Genomic DNA, 19,614 nt, shown 5'->3' on the forward strand with positions numbered 1-19,614 from the left:
AATAGTAAATATATTAGCCTCATGGGCCATATGGTCTCTGCTGCAGCTACTTATTTCTACCATTGTTGTGCAAAAGCAGCTGTAGACCATAAATGAAGGGGCAGGGCTGTGTTTCATTAACACTTCATTTACAAAATCAGGCAGTGAATTTGGCTTTGTAGTTTGCAGACCCCTGTGATAGACAATTGGGGTGTTGTGACTACAGAGGAGAAAATTGACTAGAGAAGTGGGCAGACACCACAAATGGACACTACATCTAGGAAGAGCTGGGGGAATAGTGGAAAATGAGCCTGCAAGCTCAGGTTGAATTGGGTCTTGAATGCCGGAGTAAGGAATTTGGATTTTCTTCTGTACCAGCGGAGACCCCTCAGAGGTGTTGAAAATCACGGTCAGGTACCTGTTTGCCCCCTAGATATCCAAATGTTGAGTGTTACAGATGCACAGCCTAGGTTCTCATGCTGAGTTGGAAGACAGTTGCATTTTACCTTTACTGCTGCTGACCCTTTGTGTAAGCAGGGGCAAGGGGGCTGGGACCCTCTGGGAAGACACTTCTTTCGGTTTTGCCACTAGTAGAGAAGTGGACTGTAACTTTCCCAGCAGGGCCAATACACCACACAACTCCAGGTGGCACCAATTCACATGGTGGCCATCATGAATGGCACCACCTAGGGTTGTGCAGTCTACAGACTGAACAGCTGTGCATGACCTTTGTGCTTCCCAGGATGAATGAGGTCTCTTCTGAACACTGGGCAGTGCTTGACACATTTTTGGCACTCAGCATAATGCAAAACGGTAAGAGAAATCTGTAAAGAGAAGACGGCTAAATCATTCAGAAAGCAAATTTACAGCTTTGTATTTTCACCAGATTTATTTACCAAGTGGGCAGCTGCATGTTATCAAACAGACAGGAAGTAGAAATGTCAAGTGTATGGGCTTCGCAATGCTGTTCCTAGTGCGACATTTGAGCCGAGAACCATGGGACTTGCCTCTGTGGACTGGCACGTGGCAGATGAGCTGGCCCTTTGTGTGTGCTCTGTGTGTGATCTTGGGGAACACAACATTAATTGTCACATATGCTCATGTCCTGTGGGCCCCCAACTTTTCTTGGCTGGGCTGGTGAAGATTGGGAAAACTGCACAATCTAACTGGTGCCTTTTGAAGCAATGCCAGAAAGACCCTCATTGAAGAGTGAATTAAAGTCAAGTTGGTTGATTGCTTGTCGAACAAGCATATGTTGAATCCCTACAATGTGCAGAGCTCTTACAGGTCTCACAGAGATGCCTCACTTGGCGATTGGGAGTGTGTGCCATTTAGAGTTTAGCATTACTGGCTCAGTTGGGGTTCTCCCTTTTAACAGTGATGCAAATTAGTTATTCATCCTTCTCACAACCTGTGTTAGTTTGTTTTGTGTTGCGATAAAGAGATACCCAAGACTGGGTAAGGTTCAAGTGATTCTCATGCCTCAACTTCCCAAGTAGATGGGACTACAGGTGTGTGCCACCATGCCAGGTTAATTTTTGTACTTTTAGTAGAGATGGGGTTTCGCCATGTTGGCCAGGTTGGTCTTGAACTCCTGACCTCAAATGATCCACCCAGCTCAGCCTCCCAAAGTGCTGGGATTACAGGCGTGAGTCATCGCGCCCGGCTCCTGATAATGCTTTTGAAGAACATTAGCTCAGTCTCATCTCATGCACAGAATGTGTCTGAAGACTTCACAGCATTCAAAACTTTCATTTTTCAAGACAAGTTTTCCTGTAGGCTTTAATGTCACGTTGCGGGGGTTGCAGCCTTGGAAGGCATAAATCTACAGCCATTATGGCTTAGGGGCATGTTATTAGCGGCATCAGTCTCAAAACGATGTCACCAGCTGTTTTTCTACCTCCTTTTCCATCCCTCCAGCATCCTTACCTAGCTTTATGAGTATTGGGGGGGAGATCTTAAAGCCCCCCAGTTGTAATAATATCAACTAAGCTGGGCATGGAAGCATGCAACTATAGTCCCAGCTACTCAGGAGGCTGAGAGCGGGAGGATCACTTTGAGCCTAGGAGTTTGAGTCCAGCCTGGGCAACATAGTGAGATCCTGTTTCTTAAACAAACAAACAAAAAATCAATGAATTGATCGATTGATCAATCCATAAAAAATGTTTCAAAATGTATTGAGCGCCTGTTTACTACACAACCAAGCACTGTTCTAAGCATTTTATTTATTTATTTTTGAGACAGGGTCTCTCGCTCTGTCTCCCAGGCTGGAGTGCATTGGCACAATCATAGCTCACTGCAGCCTCAAACTCCTGGGCTCAAGCGAGCCTCTTGCCTTAGCCTCCCAAGTGACTATGACTACAAACACAAGCCATCATGCCCAGCTAATTTTTAATTTTTTTTTTGTAGAAACAGAGTTCTGCCGTGTTGCCCAGGCTGGTCTCAAACTTTCGAGCTCAAGCGATCCTCCTGCCTCAGCTTCCCAAAGTGCTGGGATTACAGTTGTGGGCAACCATGCCCAGTCAACTTTTAGTAGAGATGGGGTCCTGCTGTGTTGACCAGGCTGGTCTCAAACTCCTGGCCTCAAGGGATCCTCCTGCCTTGGCCTCCCAAAATGCTGGGATTATATGCGTGAGCCACCATGCTCGGCCTCTACACATTTTATATGTGTTAACTCATTCAGGGTTTGCAACCACCATATAATGTGGGTACTGTCAATATTTCCACTTTACAGATGGGGAAATGGAGGTACGGGAGGGGAAAAGGACTTACCCCAGCACCCAGCCAGGGTTCAGCCCCAGCGGTTCTCTTAATCACTACCCCGTATCGTCTTTCTTCTCCATCCACCCTTACCCGCTCCTTCCCAATTTCTCAGCAGTTCTTTATTGGGAGCACATTGAGTCACGGCTGCTGCTAATTTATAGCTATTTCTTGACATCAAACTTCTGTTCAGAAATTGTTGATTTTCAGGGCCATTTCTGCCACGCAAAGAACCCTTGAGTGACATTGTTATAGGATATTTTTAAAAGATCTTAAATTATAGACACAGTGACTATTGAAATACCAGGACACTTGTAACCAAAAGCAGAAGTTTGGATGCCTATAAACCACCAGACGGTTCACTGCAGACTAGAGATTGACAGGTCTCGGGCTTCACTGAGCCAAAGTGGCGCCCCCACGTGGCGACAGCCTAAGTTTACACAGTTCTCCGCCCAGCCCCAGCTTTGAAATTATGCAAGTTCTTGACAGATTGTTCTAAATCGGGGAATATTTCTTCATATCATTTCACATTTGGTGCAAAAAGCAAGACGTTGTTGAGAGTTTAAGGACACCACACTGTTTCAAATTTGCATTATTCCATGTTGCATAAAATGGGTCTGAGAACGGTTTCATCGCGGGTCTTAACCCCCAAGGGATGGAGATGCCAGTCCCTCGGGATTCCTGGACAGCTACTGAGACCTCTTCCCTTCCTATAGGATGGCCAGCCGGAGCAGTGACAAGGATGGTGACTCTGTCCATACGGCCAGCGAAGTCCCGCTGACCCCACGGACCAATTCCCCGGATGGAAGACGCTCGTCCTCAGACACATCCAAGTCCACATACAGCCTGACGCGGAGGATTTCGAGTAAGTATCTCCGCTGTACCTCTCTGGGGGCCCTGGCCGACTTTCCCAGACACTCCCATGGAGAGTCATGAAGGGCAGTGTGGTTGCTGGGGGAGGGCGGCAGAGTGGGGTGACAGTCCAGGAGACAGGGGGAGAGAGAGATAATGACGGTGTGACAGAGGACGGCATCACACCTGATTGCTGATGAGTTCAATCAAAAGCAATCATTTTGATTGATTTTTGCTTTTATTAATTTTAAGTTTGATTGAATTGGCTGAATTGATTCACATTGTCAGTGTATATCATTTCAGATTCTGAAAGATGGGTGTGGCTATATTATATAGAAGGGCTTGTCAATTCTGGTGACTTTGGGAGCTAGGCGGGTTGCATCAGTGGCCAAATGCAGAGGTTACATAGAGATAAACATTGCCTGAGTGCGGTGACAAATGGCAGCTGCCCCTCTGCCTGGAGAGTTACTAGGGCAGGGTGAAGACTTCAGTCAATTGAAAAGTGAATGCCCCATTGAAAGGGGAGCAGGGCGGCTGCTGCTCAGCTTGGCCAATGGTAGCTGTATGGGATTGGGGGCCCAGTATTGTCTGATCTTTGTAAAGAGATATTGGCAATCTGGGTTTTTTTTTTCTTTTTTTATATGAAACATTCTTACTTTTGAGTCTAAACAAAATGTATGTGCAGCCATCAAACTTGGCCGCCCAATTTGTCTACTCTGTTGTGTGGCATATGTGTTTGACCAAACAGCATGATTTGGGTGAGGATGAAAAAGGAAGATAAACACCCAGAGACTCCCAACCTCCTTCTGCTCCACAAAAGTATCTCTTCTCTGCGTGAACTGATGTCTGAAATTCACTAAACAGAGAGAAAAGCTTAAAATGCCTGAAACAAGTCCATTCAGGTGGAGATCATTGGTGTCCAACCTTTCCTGGGGGTAGAGGGAAAAGAAAAAAGTAGGAAAAAAAAAAAAAGAGTTCAAGGGCATGAAATAGTGAAACAGAGGGAGCACGGGGTTTCTTTAGGCCTCAGTCTTCCCATCTGTAAAATGAGAGGGCTGATCTAGAACTGTGCTGTCTGGTGTAACAGTTACCAGACACACGTAGCTGTTGAGCATGCAAATGGTGTGAGACTGAATCTTACTGATGTTCTGTGAGTGCAAAATATGTACTGGACTTTCAAGACAGTGAGAAAATAAAAGGCCTGGTGTGGTGACTTGTGCCTATAATCCCAGCACTTTGGGAGACCGAGGCGGGAGGATCACCTGAGGTCAGGAGTTCGAGACTAGGCTGGCTAACATGGTGAAACCCTATCTCTACTAAAATACAAAATTAGATGGGCATGGTAGCGCATGCCTGTAATCCCAGCTACTTGGGAGGCTGAGGCAGTAGGATCACTTGAACCCGGGAGGTGGAGGTTGCAGTGAGCCGAGATCACACCACTGCACTCCAGCTCAGGCAACAAAAGTGAAACGCTGTCTCCAAAAAAAAAAAGAGAGAGAGAGAGAGAGAATTTAAAGTATCTCACTAAAATGTTTTTATATTGGTTCCATGTTGAAATGATTATATATTGGATATAGTGGGTTAAATAAAATAAAATACTAAAATTAATTTTGCAGGCCAGGTGCTGTGGCTCATGCCTGTAATCCCAGCACTTTGGGAGGCCAAGGCAGGCAGATTGCTTGAGGCCAGGAGTTCAAGACTATCCTGGCCAACATGACGAAACCCCATCTCTACTAAAAATGCAAAAATGGGCCAGGTGTGGTGGTACACAACTGTAGTCCCAGCCACTTGGGAGGCTGAGGCATGAGAATCACTCGTACCTGGAAGGCGGAGGTTGCAGTGAGCCGAGATCCGCCACTGCACTCCAGGCTGGGCGACAGAGCAAGACTCTGTCTCAAAATAAACAAATAAATTACATTAAATTAAAGGAATTTTGCCCTTTTTTTGGCATGTTTTTAAAGTCATGGCTGCCAGGATATTTTAAGTTACATATGTGGCTTGCATTTCTGGCTTGCGTTATCTTTCTGTGGACAGTGTGAGCCTAGATGATTTCTGAGTCTTATGCCCAGCTCTGAACACAGGTGATTTCCATTTAGCACACATCTATCAGAGCACCTCCCATGCCTCAGGCAAATGTCTCATAAAGACAGCTGTTAGGGCAATTAGCAAGAATGCCATGAGCTCATTGCTAGAAGAGTGGGATGCACAAAGGTTAGAATTATGAACTTGGGATCAATGCACTCTGCTGGTTCATGGAAGGGAGAGAGGCAGCCTGTAAGCGATGAAGTTTGAATACGAACCTTGAAGAAGTATAATCGTTCCCATTTATTGGTCTGTGCCTATGGGCACATTCTGCGCCATGCCCTTTCCATGCCCTGGTTCAGTGGATCTTCATCACATTCTTTGAGGTAGGTGCCATTATTGACTCTATTTTACTGATGGGAAAACAGAGTCCCAGAGAGTCAAAAGAATATGCCCGGAGTCACATGGCTCATTGTTAATGAGTGCACGAGTAGTGAGTAAGTGGCTGAGAGGGAATTCTACCCAGACACTGGTCCCAGAGCTCACTTTCTTAAAGTGGAGACATCATAAGATAATGGTTAGAGCCAGACTCTGGGGCCAGCTAGACCAGCCTGACCCCTGGCTCCTCCACTTGCAAGGGTGTGACCTTCAGAAAGTTACTTAAAGCTTCTGTTTCCTCATCTATAAAGTGAAGATAATAGTAATTATCTAAGAATTCAAGGGCATGTGAAGATTGTGATTGCACATATGAGATGATGTAATGTACTCAGTCTATTAGAGCAGTGCCTGGCACTTAGCTGCTGTGATGACGGCAGTGGTGACAAGAGTGCCACCATACTGTCTGTCACAGAATCAATGAGTATTTCAGAGTGTAGAGAAAGATGGCAAGGATCATTTTGAAGCAGAGTAAACAGTGCAAGAATCTGCTCACCTGCAAAGTTGCCCAGGTGTACCTTGTATGTGGCTGTCTTCACTGTTATTTCTGGTGGCTCTCAGGTCTTGAGTCAAGACGTCCCAGCTCTCCACTCATCGATATTAAACCCATCGAGTTTGGCGTTCTCAGCGCCAAGAAGGAGCCCATCCAGCCTTCGGTGCTCAGACGGACCTATACCCCCGACGACTATTTCAGGAAGTTCGAACCCCACCTGTACTCCCTTGACTCCAGCAGTGACGACGTGGACTCTCTGACGGACGAGGAGATCCTGTCCAAGTACCAGCTGGGCATGCTGCACTTCAGCACTCAGTACGACCTGCTGCACAACCACCTCACCGTGCGCGTGATCGAGGCCAGAGACCTGCCACCTCCCATCTCCCACGACGGCTCGCGTCAGGACATGGCACACTCCAACCCCTACGTCAAGATCTGTCTCCTGCCAGATCAGAAGAACTCAAAGCAGACCGGGGTCAAACGCAAGACCCAGAAACCCGTGTTTGAGGAGCGCTACACCTTCGAGATCCCCTTCCTGGAGGCCCAGAGGAGGACCCTGCTCCTGACCGTGGTGGATTTTGATAAGTTCTCCCGCCACTGTGTCATTGGGAAAGTTTCCGTGCCTTTGTGTGAAGTTGACCTGGTCAAGGGCGGGCACTGGTGGAAGGCGCTGATTCCCAGTTCTCAGGTAAGGGATGGGTTTGTGGTGTTTCCTCCTGGGAGCTTTTTAAAAAAGTGATCGTTTTTATTTTATTTTACTGTTTAAAAGGCTTTTTTGGATTTTTAAAACTTTTTATTTTGAAATAATTTTTGACTCATAAGAGGTTGCAAAAATAGCAGAGAGTTCCTGTGTCCTCTTGATCCAGCATGATAGCATCTTATACAATCAGGAAATAGACATTGGTAACTAACCTAGCGCTTACTCAGATTTCACTAGTTTTTATAGACATCACTCCTGTGTGTGTCTTTCTGTGAAAATTTATCACACATATAGATTCATGTAACCACCACCACTCTGGAAGCCTTTTTTAAATGATTGATGCTGAGTTATTTAATAAGGAGAATGATTGCACAGGGTATAAAGCTATCAATCATTTTGACTTTCAGAAATTGATTTGGGGGGAAAAAGTGAAGGCTGGAAAACAAGATGATGCATGGATGCTTTTCAGCCCAACTGTTAGACTGGCTTCCTTCCCCCTGTCCAGCCCAGGGAAATGTGGTTGGCTGCTCGGGAAGCCACCCACGGACCAGGCTGTGTCTCCAGTCGGCTGTCGGGCATTCCTGCATGTTAGAGGATCACTGTCTACCCATTGTGGGTAGAAGGATGTGGGGAGCCCAAGGAAAGGAAAAGACCCAGCCACTCCTTCCTCCCTCCCTCCCTTCCCACTTCTCTCTTCGCTCCCTTCCTCCCTTCCTTCCCCGATCCCCTCTTCCCTTCCTTCCCCGCTTCCCTCTTCCCTCCCTTTTTCCCTCCCTCACCTCCTTCCTTCCTCCCCTCCTCCTGTCTTCCCTTCCTTCTCTCCCTGTCCTGTGGGATGGCTGGTGTAGGAACAGGGACGGGAGATGGAGAAACAAGGGAGGGGGTTTGGCCACCATGAGGTCAATAAGAGTTGCCTTCCAGGCCAGGCGCAGTGGCTTATGCCTGTAATCCCAGCACTTTGGGAGGCTGAGGCAGGAGAATCACTGGAGTCCAGGCATGTGAGACCAGCCTGGGCAACACAATGAGATCCCGCCTCTACAAAAAACAATGTAAAAATTAGCTAGGCATGGTGGTGCACATCTGTAATTCCAGCTACTTGGGAGGCTGAGGCAGGAGGATCTCTTGAGCCCAGAGTTCGAGGCTGCAGTGAGCTATAATTGAGCCAGTGCACTCACTCCAGCTCACTCCAGGCTGGGTGACAGAGCGAGACCCTGTCTCTAAAAAAAAAAAAAAAAAAAAGATTGCCTTTCCATGGGGAGCCATTTGGTGACACGCAGAGAAAATGGCCTTGGGTCTAATCTGCAACCTTCCTCCCACTGCCTAACTGTTGCTAGGCCCCTCTGCTCCCTCACCCCTCTGCTCCCTCACCTCACTTCAGGTGAAATGGAGGTAGTAATACCACCTTGCAGCGAGGGCCTGGCGGGTGGTGAGCTCTCCACAGTGGTAGCCCCAGTTGTCAGCAGAGGACGTCTTCTATTGTGAACCCATTCAGAGTGAGCCTGTAATGCATCGCCTTCCAGTGCACTAAGCGGTAATCACACCTGGTGAATATCTAATTGGGCAGACAAGAGGCGGGGAGTGTTCCGGTTCACTCCTAATGCTGAGCCTTCTTGTGGCAGAGGAGCCGGCGTCTCCTGAGCTGAGTTAATCTCGGGGCTGCCGTCTCCCTTCCATCTGAAGAGGGACAGCCAGGCCTGTTTTATGTCACTGCGGGAGCAGGTTTCTCCCAGACAAGGGCTGGCTCCTCACCCTTGATAAAGCTGCAGGCTGTGCTTTAGTTTCATGGAGACCTTTGGGTGCCTCTAAGAATTAAAAGTATTCATGTGTATAGGGCTGAGTGCAATAGCTCACACCTGTAATCCCAGCACTTTGGGAGGTTGAGGTGGGAGGTTGGCTTGAGCCCAAGAGTTAGATACTAGCCTGAGAAACATAGTGACACCTTATTTCTTTCTTTCTTTTTTTTTTTTTTTTTTTGAGACAGAGTCTTGCTCTATCGCCCGGGCTGGAGTGCAGCGGCCAGATCTCAGCTCACTGCAAGCTCCGCCTCCCGGGTTCACGCCATTCTCCTGCCTCAGCCTCCCCAGTAGCTGGGACTACAGGCGCCCACCACCTCACCCGGCTAGATTTTTGTATTTTTTAGTAGAGACGGGGTTTCACCGTGTTAGCCAGGATGGTCTCGATCTCCTGACCTTGTGATCTGCCCGTCCCGGCCTCCCAAAGTGCTGGGATTACAGGCTTGAGCCACCGCGCCCAGCCTCGTGACACCTTATTTCTACAAAACATAAAAAAAAAAAAAGAAAGCCAGGCATGGTGGCATGTCCCTGTAGTCCCAGCTACTCGGGAGGCTGAGGCAGGAGGATTGCTTGAGCCCAGGAGTTTGAGGCTGCAGTGAGCTATGATTGCGCCAATGCACTCCAGCCTGGGCAATAGAGTGAGGCCTTGTGTCTAAAAAAATAAAATAACAAAAGTGTGTATAAAGTTGAAATATTGCAGGCGGGTCAGCTGCTGTAACTGCTCATCTGATTTACACTCTGGTCTGTCACACTCGGGCTTCCAGCCTTGCTGGTGCTATTATCAGCGAAGTAGTGGCTGTTAATGCCTTTAATTGTGGATTTGACTCTTAAATTCTGGCTGTAAATGCCTTCTGTCTCTCATTCCTGATGATGATGAGTGTTTTCTTTTTTTTTTTTTTTTTTTTTTGAGACGGAGTCTCGCTCTGTCGCCCAGGCTGGAGTGCAGTGGCCTGATCTCAGCTCACTGCAAGCTCCGCCTCCCGGGTTCACGCCATTCTCCTGCCTCAGCCTCCCGAGTAGCTGGGACCACAGGCGCCCGCCAGCTCGCCCGGCTAGTTTTTTGTATTTTTTAGTAGAGACGGGGTTTCACTGTGTTAGCCAGGATGGTCTCGATCTCCTGACCTTGTGATCCACCCGTCTCGGCCTCCCAAAGTGCTGGGATTACAGGCTTGAGCCACCGCGCCCGGCCCAATGATGAGTGTTTTCTTAGTACTGTTCAAAATAGTTTTTGGAAGCATCATCTGGACCCTTAAGATATTTGTTTTCCTTCTCTTCTCCCCTCTTTATTATTCTTTGTTTTTTTCTTCTCTGATCTGCTCATTTCTTCATTCTGTATTTCTTGAGATCCTATTATGTGCCCAGCATTTCTAGTTGGATTAGTAAAAATGAATCCCATACCATTCCTAGCAGCAGGAAACTTCCAATCTAGTGGGAAAGAGAGTTTGGTAAACAGCAAGCCATAATGCAGTGTGCTGCAGGCGGTAATAAATGGGCAATCAGCACTCATTTTGATTTTTAAAAATTATTTTGTTTATTATTTATTTATTTATTTATTTTGAGACGGAGTCTCGCTCTGTCCCCCAGGCTAGAGTGCAGTGGCGCGATCTCCGCTCACTGCAAGCTCCGCCTCCCGGGCTTACGCCATTCTCCTGCCTCAGCCTCCTGAGTAGCTGGGACTACAGGCGCCCGCCACAGCGCCCGGCTAATTTTTTGTATTTTTAGTAGAGACGGGGTTTCACCGTGTTCGCCAGGATGGTCTCGATCTCCTGACCTTGTGATCCGCCCGCCTCGGCCTCCCAAAGTGCTGGGATTACAGGCGTGAGCCACCGCGCCTGGCTTTTTTTTTTTTTTTTTTTTTTTTTTTTTTGAGACGGAGTCCCGCTCTGTCGCCCAGGCCGGAGTGCAGTGGCCGGATCTCAGCTCACTGCAAGCTCCGCCTCCCGGGTTTACGCCATTCTCCTGCCTCAGCCTCCTCAGTAGCTGGGACTACAGGCCCCCGCCACCTCGCTCGGCTAGTTTTTTGTATTTTTTAGTAGAGACGGGGTTTCACTGTGTTAGCCAGGATGGTCTCGATCTCCTGACCTCGTGAGCCGCCCATCTCGGCCTCTCAAAGTGCTGGGATTACAGGCTTGAGCCACCGCGCCCGGCCCTGGCCTATTTTTTATTTTTAGAAACAGAGTCTGGCTCAGTCGCCCAGGCTGGAATGCAGTGGCCTAATCACAGCTCTCTGCAGCCCCAAACTCCTGGTCTCAAGAGATCCTCCCACCTCAGCCTCCTGAGTAACTAGGACTACAGTTGTATGCCACTGCACCTGGTTAGTTTTTAAAAAAATATATTTTGCAGAGATGGGGATTTCGCTGGGTTGCCTAGGCTGGTCTCCAACTCCTGGTCTCAAGCGATCCTCCCACCTCGGCCTCCTAAAGTTTGCTGGAGTTATCGGCATGAGCTACTGAGCCCTGCCAAGACTCATTTTGTTAAGAATAATCAAAATTGGCCTTGAAAATGGACACCATATTGAAGACTGAGGTACCATCTCTCAGTAATTCCAATATAGTAGGTCTTGACCGTTGGAGTGGATCAGGATGTATTTGCTCACATTTGGGGAGCAAATGTATTTCAGGCAGAAGTTTTAAATGATGAAATCCACCAGGAAGGTCATGCTATATGAGTATTTCACTTTGAATACCAGACTCGTACTAGCGAGGCAAGAAACTCACACACAGAGAGGCACTGGAGACTCTGATTGAGGAAAGAATATGCTCCTATTGCCCAGCTAATGCTTATTCTGGAATTTATGCTCTTTGAGTGGAAAAGCCGGTTGTCTTACACGCTGCTAGCAATCATACGAAAAAAAGCTCATCACTGATCATTAGAGAAATGCAAATCAACACCACAATGAGATACCATCTCACACCGGTCAGAATGGCTACTATTAAAAAGTCCAAAATAACAGATGCTAGTGAGGTTGTGGAGAAAAAGGAATGCTTATACATTGTTGGTGGGAGTGTAAATTAGTTCAGCCATTGTGGAAGACAGTGTGACAATTCCTCAAAGACCTAAAGACAGAAATACCTTTCGACCCAGCAATCCCGTTACTGGGCATATACCAAAGGAATATAAATTGTTCTATTATAAAAACACATGCATGCGTTATGCTCATTGCAGCACTATTCACAATAGCAAAGACATGGAATCGACCTAAATGTCCATCAGTGATAGACTGGATAAAGAAAATGTGGTGCATATATACCATGGAATACTACGCAGTCATGAAAAAGAACAAAATCATGTCTTTTGCAAGAACATGGATGGAGCTGGAGGCCACTATCCTCAGCAAACTAACATAGGAATGGAAAACCAAATACTCTATATTCTCACTTATAAGTGGGAGCTAAATACTGAGAACACATGGACACAGAGAGGGGAACAACACACACTGGAGCCTTTTGGAGGGTCGGGGGTGGGAGGAGGGAGAGGATCAGGAAAAACAATGAATGGGTACTAGGCTTAATACCTGGGTGATAAAATAATCTATACAACAAACCCCCATGACACAAATTTACCTATGTAACAAACCTGTGCTTGTACTCTGGAACTTAAAATAAAAGTTAAAAAAAAAAATTAAGTTCTGCAAAAAAAAAGGAAAGAAAGAAAGAAAAAAAAAAACAAGCTGGTTGTCTTTGGCCGGGTTCCCTAGAAGCAGAGCTGGAGATGGGGATTTGGATGTAGATTTGTTGCCAGGGCTGCCATAACAGAGCACTACAAATTGAGTGGCTTAAAGCAACAAAAATTTATTGTCTCACAGGCCTGGAGGCAAGGAGTCTCAGATCAAGGCATTAGCAGAGTCATGTTCCCTCTGAAACTGGGAGGGGAAGCCCTCCTTGCTCCTTCCTTGCTTCTGGTGGTTACAGGCAGTCCTTGGAATTCCTTGGCTGGAGCTGCATTGCTCTAATCCCTGCTCCACCATCACATGGCCATTTCTGCCCTGTGTGTGTCTGTGTCTCTTCTCTTCTTCTTCTTCTTTTTTTTTTTTTGAGACAGAGTCTTGCTCTGTCACCCAGGCTGGAGTGCGGTGGCATGATCTCGGCTCACTGCAAGCTCCACCTCCCACCCAGGTTCACGCCATTCTCCTGCCTCAGCCTCCCGAGTAGCTGGGACTACAGGTGCCCAACACCACACCTGGCTAATTTTTTATATTTTTAGTAGATACGGGGTTTCACCATGTTAGCCAGGATGGTCTCAATCTCCTGACCTCGTGATCCGCCCGCCTCGGCCTCCCAAAGTGCTGGGATTACAGGCGTGAGCCATGTCTCTTCTCTTCTTATAAGGACACTGGACACCAGTCATATTGAATTAGGACCCAGCTGACTCCAGTGTGACCTCATCTTAATTTAAATAATGACATATACAATGAACCAATTTCCAAATAAGGTTCCATTCTGAGATATTGGGGGTTAGGACCTCAACCTGTCTTTTTTTTTTTTTTTTTTTTGAAACAGGGTCTTGCTTTGTCATCTAGGCTGGAGTGCAGTGGTGTAATCATGGCTGAATGCAGCCTTGAACTCCTGGGCTCAAGCAGTCCTCCTACCACAGCCTTTCAAGTGGCTGGAACCATGTGGTACCACAAGTGTACACCAACACGCTCAGATAACTTTTTAGTTTTTGCAGAGATGGAGTCTCATTATTTTGTCCAGGTTGGTCTCAAACCCCTGGGTTCAAGCGATCCTCCTGCCTCGGCCCCTCAGGTGCTGGGATTAAAGACGTGAGCCAGTATAGCTGTCCTGATTGCTGATTTTTGTTAGAAGCTAACATCTGCCTTCACCAAATTGGTTGGTTGGTCAGTGGAATGGGAAGGAGAGGAGGCAGTTGTGTAATGGTGTATAAGACAAAACTATTCAATTTCTTATTTTCAGCCTGTTCTAATGGTGTGTGGAGTCGGGCTAATGCTTAGTGTCTAGTTATACTTTCTTCTTGGAAAACCCATATGGAAGATGAATGGGTGGCTTGTGGGGCCAGCCTATAAGCACTTCCTGGTTCAGGGCAGAACATCCCATCTGTCTTGCAGTGTCCCATCTGACTGCATCTTTGATCTTAGCATTCAGGAAACTGGCAGCTAATGGAGCTATGGCATTTTGGGGGTCTCAGGGATAAGGTTGGCTGGAAGATAATGAAAATAAGACCATACAGTGAGTAGGACGAGGGGATTGACATAGACATGAAATTACACTGGCTATTTAGAGAAATTCTGCTCATCAGAATGGATTGAAAGCCATTGAAATCTGTGTAGGCGCTACTCTTTTAAAAAACTATAGCCAACATGGTGAAACCCCGTCTCTACTAAAAATGCAAAAAAATTAGCCAGGTGTGGTGGCGGGTGTCTGTAATCCCAGCTACTTGGGAGGCTGAGGCAGGAGAATCGCTTGAACGCAGGAGGTGGAGATAGCAGTGAGCTGAGATCACGCCATTGTACTCTGGCCTGGGCAACAAGAGTGAAACTCCATCTCGAAATTTAAAAAAAAATTATTAGTTTTAATTGTGGGAAAATACACACACCATGAAATTTACCGTCTTAACCATTTTTGCCTGTACAGTTCGGTGGCATTAAGTCCATTCACATTATTGTGCAACCATCACCACCATCCATCTCCAGAACTCTTGCAAAACTGAAACCTTACACCCATTAATCAATAACTCCCCATCTCTGTCTCTCCCCAGCCCCTGACAACCATCATTCTACTTTCTATGAATTTGACAATTCTAGGTACCTCATATAAGTAGAGTCATAGATTATTTTTCTTGTGGCTGGCTTGTTTCACTCAGGATAATGTCTTCAAGGTTCATCTGTGTTATAGCATGAGTCAGAATTTCCTTCCTTTTTTAGGCTGAGCTGAATAGTATTCCAGTGTGTGTGTGTGTGTGTGTGTGTGTGTGTGTATCATATTTCGTCTGTTCATTCATCTATTAGTGGACACTTGGGTTGCCTCCACCGTTTGGCTATTATAAATAACACTGCTATGAACATGGGTGTACAGATGGCTTTTTGACCAACTGTGTGTGTGTGTTTTTAAGCCGTAAAAATACCCACGATATAGGTGGTTCATTTTCTCTTGAGTTCACATGGTTTGGGGAAGGAAGAGCAAGGACAGTGGAGAGATTAGATGCCCCGTGGCCATGCAGGAACCGTTCGGAGCATTAGGAAGGATACACAGTTGTATTCATTTGGCAAGGCTCGTCCAGTATTCCTAAGACTTGTGTGTTTCACTATATATAAGTTTAATCTAAAAAAAAATCCCCGCCATAAACAAACACTGAACTCTGGTTAATGACATGCCAAAATGTGTATGGGTGCCATGGTCTGAAGGTTTCCTAAATTCATATGTTGAAATCCTAACCTCAAGGAGATAGTATTCAGACGGCGTTTGGTGGTTAGGCCGTGAGGGCAGAGCCATCATCAATGGGATTAGTGCCCTTGTAAAGAGGTTCCAGAGAGTTGCCTTACCCCTTCCTCCATGTGGGGCAAAACCAACAGGTCCCATCTACGAGGAATGGTCCTCAGCAGACATGGAATCAGCTGGTGCCTTGATCTTGGACTTCCCAGCCTCCAGAAGGGTGAGAAATAAATTTCTGTTGTTTTTCAAGCCACCCAGTTGATAGTGTTTTTGTTACAGCAGCCTGAATGGACCAAGACAGTGGGAAAGTGTACCAATGTCAGCCACTTATTTTGAAATGCATTCAAAAAAGCTAGAGTGGTAGATGGATAGGGATGAAGCAAATAGAGCATATTTTAAAAATAATTATAGCATTCTTAATATCAGTAACTGTTCAATTGGAATCTAAAGTATATGTCTAAGAGTGTGCACTGTACAATTCTTTTTTTTTTTTTTGATACTGAGTGTCACTCTGTTGCGAGGCTGGAGTGTAGTGGCATGATCTCGGCTCACTACAACCTCTGCCTCCTGGGTTCAAGCGATTCTCCTGCCCCAGCCTCCCAAGTAGCTGGGACCACAGGCTCCTGCCACCACACCCAGCTAATTTTTTGTATTTTTAGTAGAGACGGGGTTTCACCATGTTAGCCAGGATGGTCTTAATCTCCTGACCTCGTGATCTGCCCACCTCAGCATCCCAAAGTGTTGGGATTACAGGCGTGAGCCACCGCACCCGGCCTCACTGTACAATTCTTTAAGCCTCTCTGTATTTGAAAGTGTTGAGAGTATAAGCCATGGCAGGCATGGTGGCTTACATCTGTAATTCCAGCACCTTGGGAGATTGAGGAGGGAGGATCACTTGAGGCCAGGAGTTCAAGGTCAACCTGGCCAACATGGTGAAACCCCATCTCTACTAAAAATACAAAAATTAGCTGGGTGTAGTGGCGCATGCCTGTAGTCCCAGCTACTTGGGAAGCTCAGGCACGAGAATCACTTGAACCCGAGAGGCAGAGGCTGCAGTGAGGCAAGATCACACCACTGCACCCCAGTCTGGGTGGCAGAGCGAGACTCTGTCTCAAAAAAAAAAAAAAGAAATGTAGACTGGGTGTGCTGTCTCATGCCAAAAATCCCAATACTTTGGGAAGCCAAGTGGGAGGATCGCTTGAGGCCAGCAGTTCGAGACCAGCCTGGGCAACATAAAGAGACCCTGTTTCTTTGGGAAAAAGAGAGAGACAGAGAATGTTCATAAAAAAAATGTTGAGGAGCAAAAGACAAGAAGTACTGGTGCCAGTTAGGAAAAATCGCTGTGGTCCCTTAGGTGAGAGGTGGTGATGATCTGGACCCCATGTAAGGTGGTGGTGACAAAGGATGCAATTTGAAAGCAGAGTCTTTGATGCCCAGGAGCAGCCTTTGAGGAAACTATAAACAAGGAATGTCAAACAGTGTGGGGTCAGCAGGGGATGATCAGGAGGGTTTCTGCTACTGCGGTGGTTCTCTTACTTTAACAAGCATCGGAATCACCTGGGAGCTATGACTGTGGAGACTCCCAGACCTCAGCCTCCCTGATTCTGATTTCCCACATCTTGGGTGAAAAAACCATGAATCTGCACTTGAGCCAATGGGCTGGGAGATTCTAACGTAGTTAAACTCTGGACTTCATTCCGAGAAACACTGGGTGGCTGGTGGAAGGTGAAAGGTGAAAGGTGAAAGGTGGAAGGTGAAAGGTGAAAGGTGAAAGGTGGAAGGTGAAAGGTGGAAGGTGGAAGGTGGAAAGGGTTCTGACTTTTGAGCTGAACAGACTTGCATCTAAAACTTGGCTCTGCCACTTAGGGGCTGGCTGTTGTGACAGTTTCATAAGCTGGCGTGGCAAGTGCTGTGCCCGGCTGCTTGAGTGGCCGGTGTGCAGAGTGCACCCAATACAGGGCTGCCACTAAGATGATGTTTTATGAAGCCATTCTGGGAAGGGGTAGATTCAAGTTAAAGTGCTCTTAGGGATTCATGGAGAAGAGTTCTGAGTCATGTCAGGGTGCAATATCTTACATTACAAAGCCAAATCGCCCACTGAAGAGGAATATTTGATTTGGGCCTGGAAGGAGAAAATATGTTTAGTCAAAAGTGATATTTGCACACTGGAATGCTGGATATTTATGTTTCTGAACATTGCTTCAGCCTGAGATTTGCACTGTCCAAATGAAAACCTTTTAGACCTTTGATGTCTAGAATTCAGAGCACTGTGGCTTAGGAAGCAGAGTCTGTGTGTGTGGCCACTAACCAAGCTGTCTTCTCCAGTGTCTGCTGACACCTGGGAAAGTCACCTGTTATCCTAGTTGAGTTCTTTTAAAGACAAATATTTGAGGGCAGGCATTTTCTTTAGGAAGTGATTCTGAGAAACACCAGAAGAGAAGGGAGAAAATGAGACCAATAAAGTGTCTCACCACTGTGGGTAACTAGAGCTTAATCCTACTGGGGAACTCAGTGCGAGGGGTGAGGGAGCTGGGGTATTTATTCACCCAGTTCCCATCTGGCATGGGTTGCAGGATGCCCCCAAAAGTCCTTAATTCCCTGGGCACCTCCAGCTTGCCTTATGGACACGAGTAGGAAGGACTCCACTGACCAGAGAGACCTAAGCAGAGATGTAGGGCTGACAGCAGGCAGTCAACGAAGCCTATTCTGGTTGGGGCTAGGTGCTGTGGTGGGCACCTTTAGCATTGCTACACTTTCTCTGGCCACCCTCAGGGCTCAGAATGCAGCATCTTCCATGCCTTCCCTTCTCCCTGCTTGCCATCTCTCTTCTTTTCCCCTTTCCTCTGATCAGGAAGGCGCAATGCAGATGAATAAGAACATTGGCTAAGCAGAAGCCTGTAAAGAAAAAGATGCCATTCCTCCCTTCTTATAGAGGTGCCCAGTCTTTGCAAATGACTGTCTTGGCAGCCATGTCTCTCTCTGAGCTTTTGAGGGATGGAGGACAAGGAGAATCTATAGCTGTCCCCACTCAGCCAATGCTCCCTCTCCCCTCATCCCTTTTACATGTACATACTGGGAGTAGTAGGGAGGATTGTGAATGCTCAGAACCGCCTCTCTGCCTCTTACAAATCCCAGAGAGAGATGTTGGGTCCTAGATGTTGCTGGCCCCTGGGTACTTCCCCTTGGTCCTCTCTTTGGGCCAGGGCAGCGCGTTCTGCCGTCAACAGGAAACACTCTCACTCAGCATCCTGCTGATGCACAGGAAAAGGTTTGGCCAGACCCTGGGGCAGAGTAAATACCCCATAGACATCAGCATTTGTTGTTATTTCGTGTTGGTTGGTTGGTTTATTTATTTGTTTATTTATTTGAGACAGGGTCTCACACTGTCACTGAGGCTGGAGTGCAGTGGTGTGATCATGATCACTGCAGCCTCAAACTCCTGAGCTCAAGCGATCCTCCCGCCTCAGCCTCCCAAGGAGCTGGGACCACAGGTGTGAATCACCACGCCCAGCTAATTAAAAAAAGTGTTTTTTTTGTAGTGACGGAGTCTTGCTATGTTGCCCGGGCTGGTCTCAAACTCCTGGCCTCAAGCAATCCTCCTTCCTTGGCCTCCCAAAGTCCTGATATTGCAAGTGTGAGCAATATGCCCAGCCAAATAAAAGGGTTCTAGTTTTGGTATCTTTGGCACTTGGAAGGAACTCAACAGATGTCTTCTGAACTGAACAAATATTGTTGTGTAAAGAGCACGTGCTTTTGAGTTAGACTGATCTGGTTAAGAGTTCCAGCTTCACCATTTCCCAACTGTGAACCTGGGTCTAACTCCTAGGCTGTAAATTAAGGATAATTCTTAGTGCACTGGGCATTCTGCTAAGTGCTTTTATTGTGTGAACTATTATCATCACCCCATTTTATAGATGAAGAAACTGAGGCATGCATTAAGCAATACACCCAAGCCACGGAACTGGGACTTGAACCCATGTCATCCAGCTGCAGAGGCTGTACTCTGAGTCACTCTACTCCACGGCACTGCCTCTTTCATTTATTTTACCTTTTTTTTTAAACAAAACAAAACACTTTTTTTTTTTTTTAAAGAGATCGGGGAGTGGGGGCAGGTGTGGTGGCTCACCTTGGGAGGCTGAGGCAGGCAGGATCACCTGAAGTCAGGAGTTTGAGACCAGCCTGGCCAACATG

The 19,614-nt window shown here is 46.8% G+C and overlaps 1 protein-coding gene across 22 annotated transcripts in view; it reads left to right on the forward strand.

Moving 5' to 3' along the window:
- The window catches only part of SYT17 (synaptotagmin 17), a 93,764-nt gene that overhangs the window by 8,232 nt on the left and 65,918 nt on the right, over positions 1-19,614 (forward strand). For all 22 annotated transcript variants that reach the window (XM_077986380.1, XM_028841407.2, XM_077986385.1 and 19 more), the window contains 2 exons: positions 3,456-3,604; positions 6,610-7,229. In XM_077986380.1, coding sequence (XP_077842506.1) covers positions 3,457-3,604; positions 6,610-7,229 — 768 coding nt within the window. In that variant the 5' untranslated portion in view covers position 3,456. The remainder of the gene's footprint in view (positions 1-3,455; positions 3,605-6,609; positions 7,230-19,614) is intronic.

This window comes from Macaca mulatta, chromosome 20, assembly GCF_049350105.2.
Source record: "Macaca mulatta isolate MMU2019108-1 chromosome 20, T2T-MMU8v2.0, whole genome shotgun sequence".
In the NCBI taxonomy this organism is placed as follows: Eukaryota; Metazoa; Chordata; class Mammalia; order Primates; family Cercopithecidae; genus Macaca; species Macaca mulatta.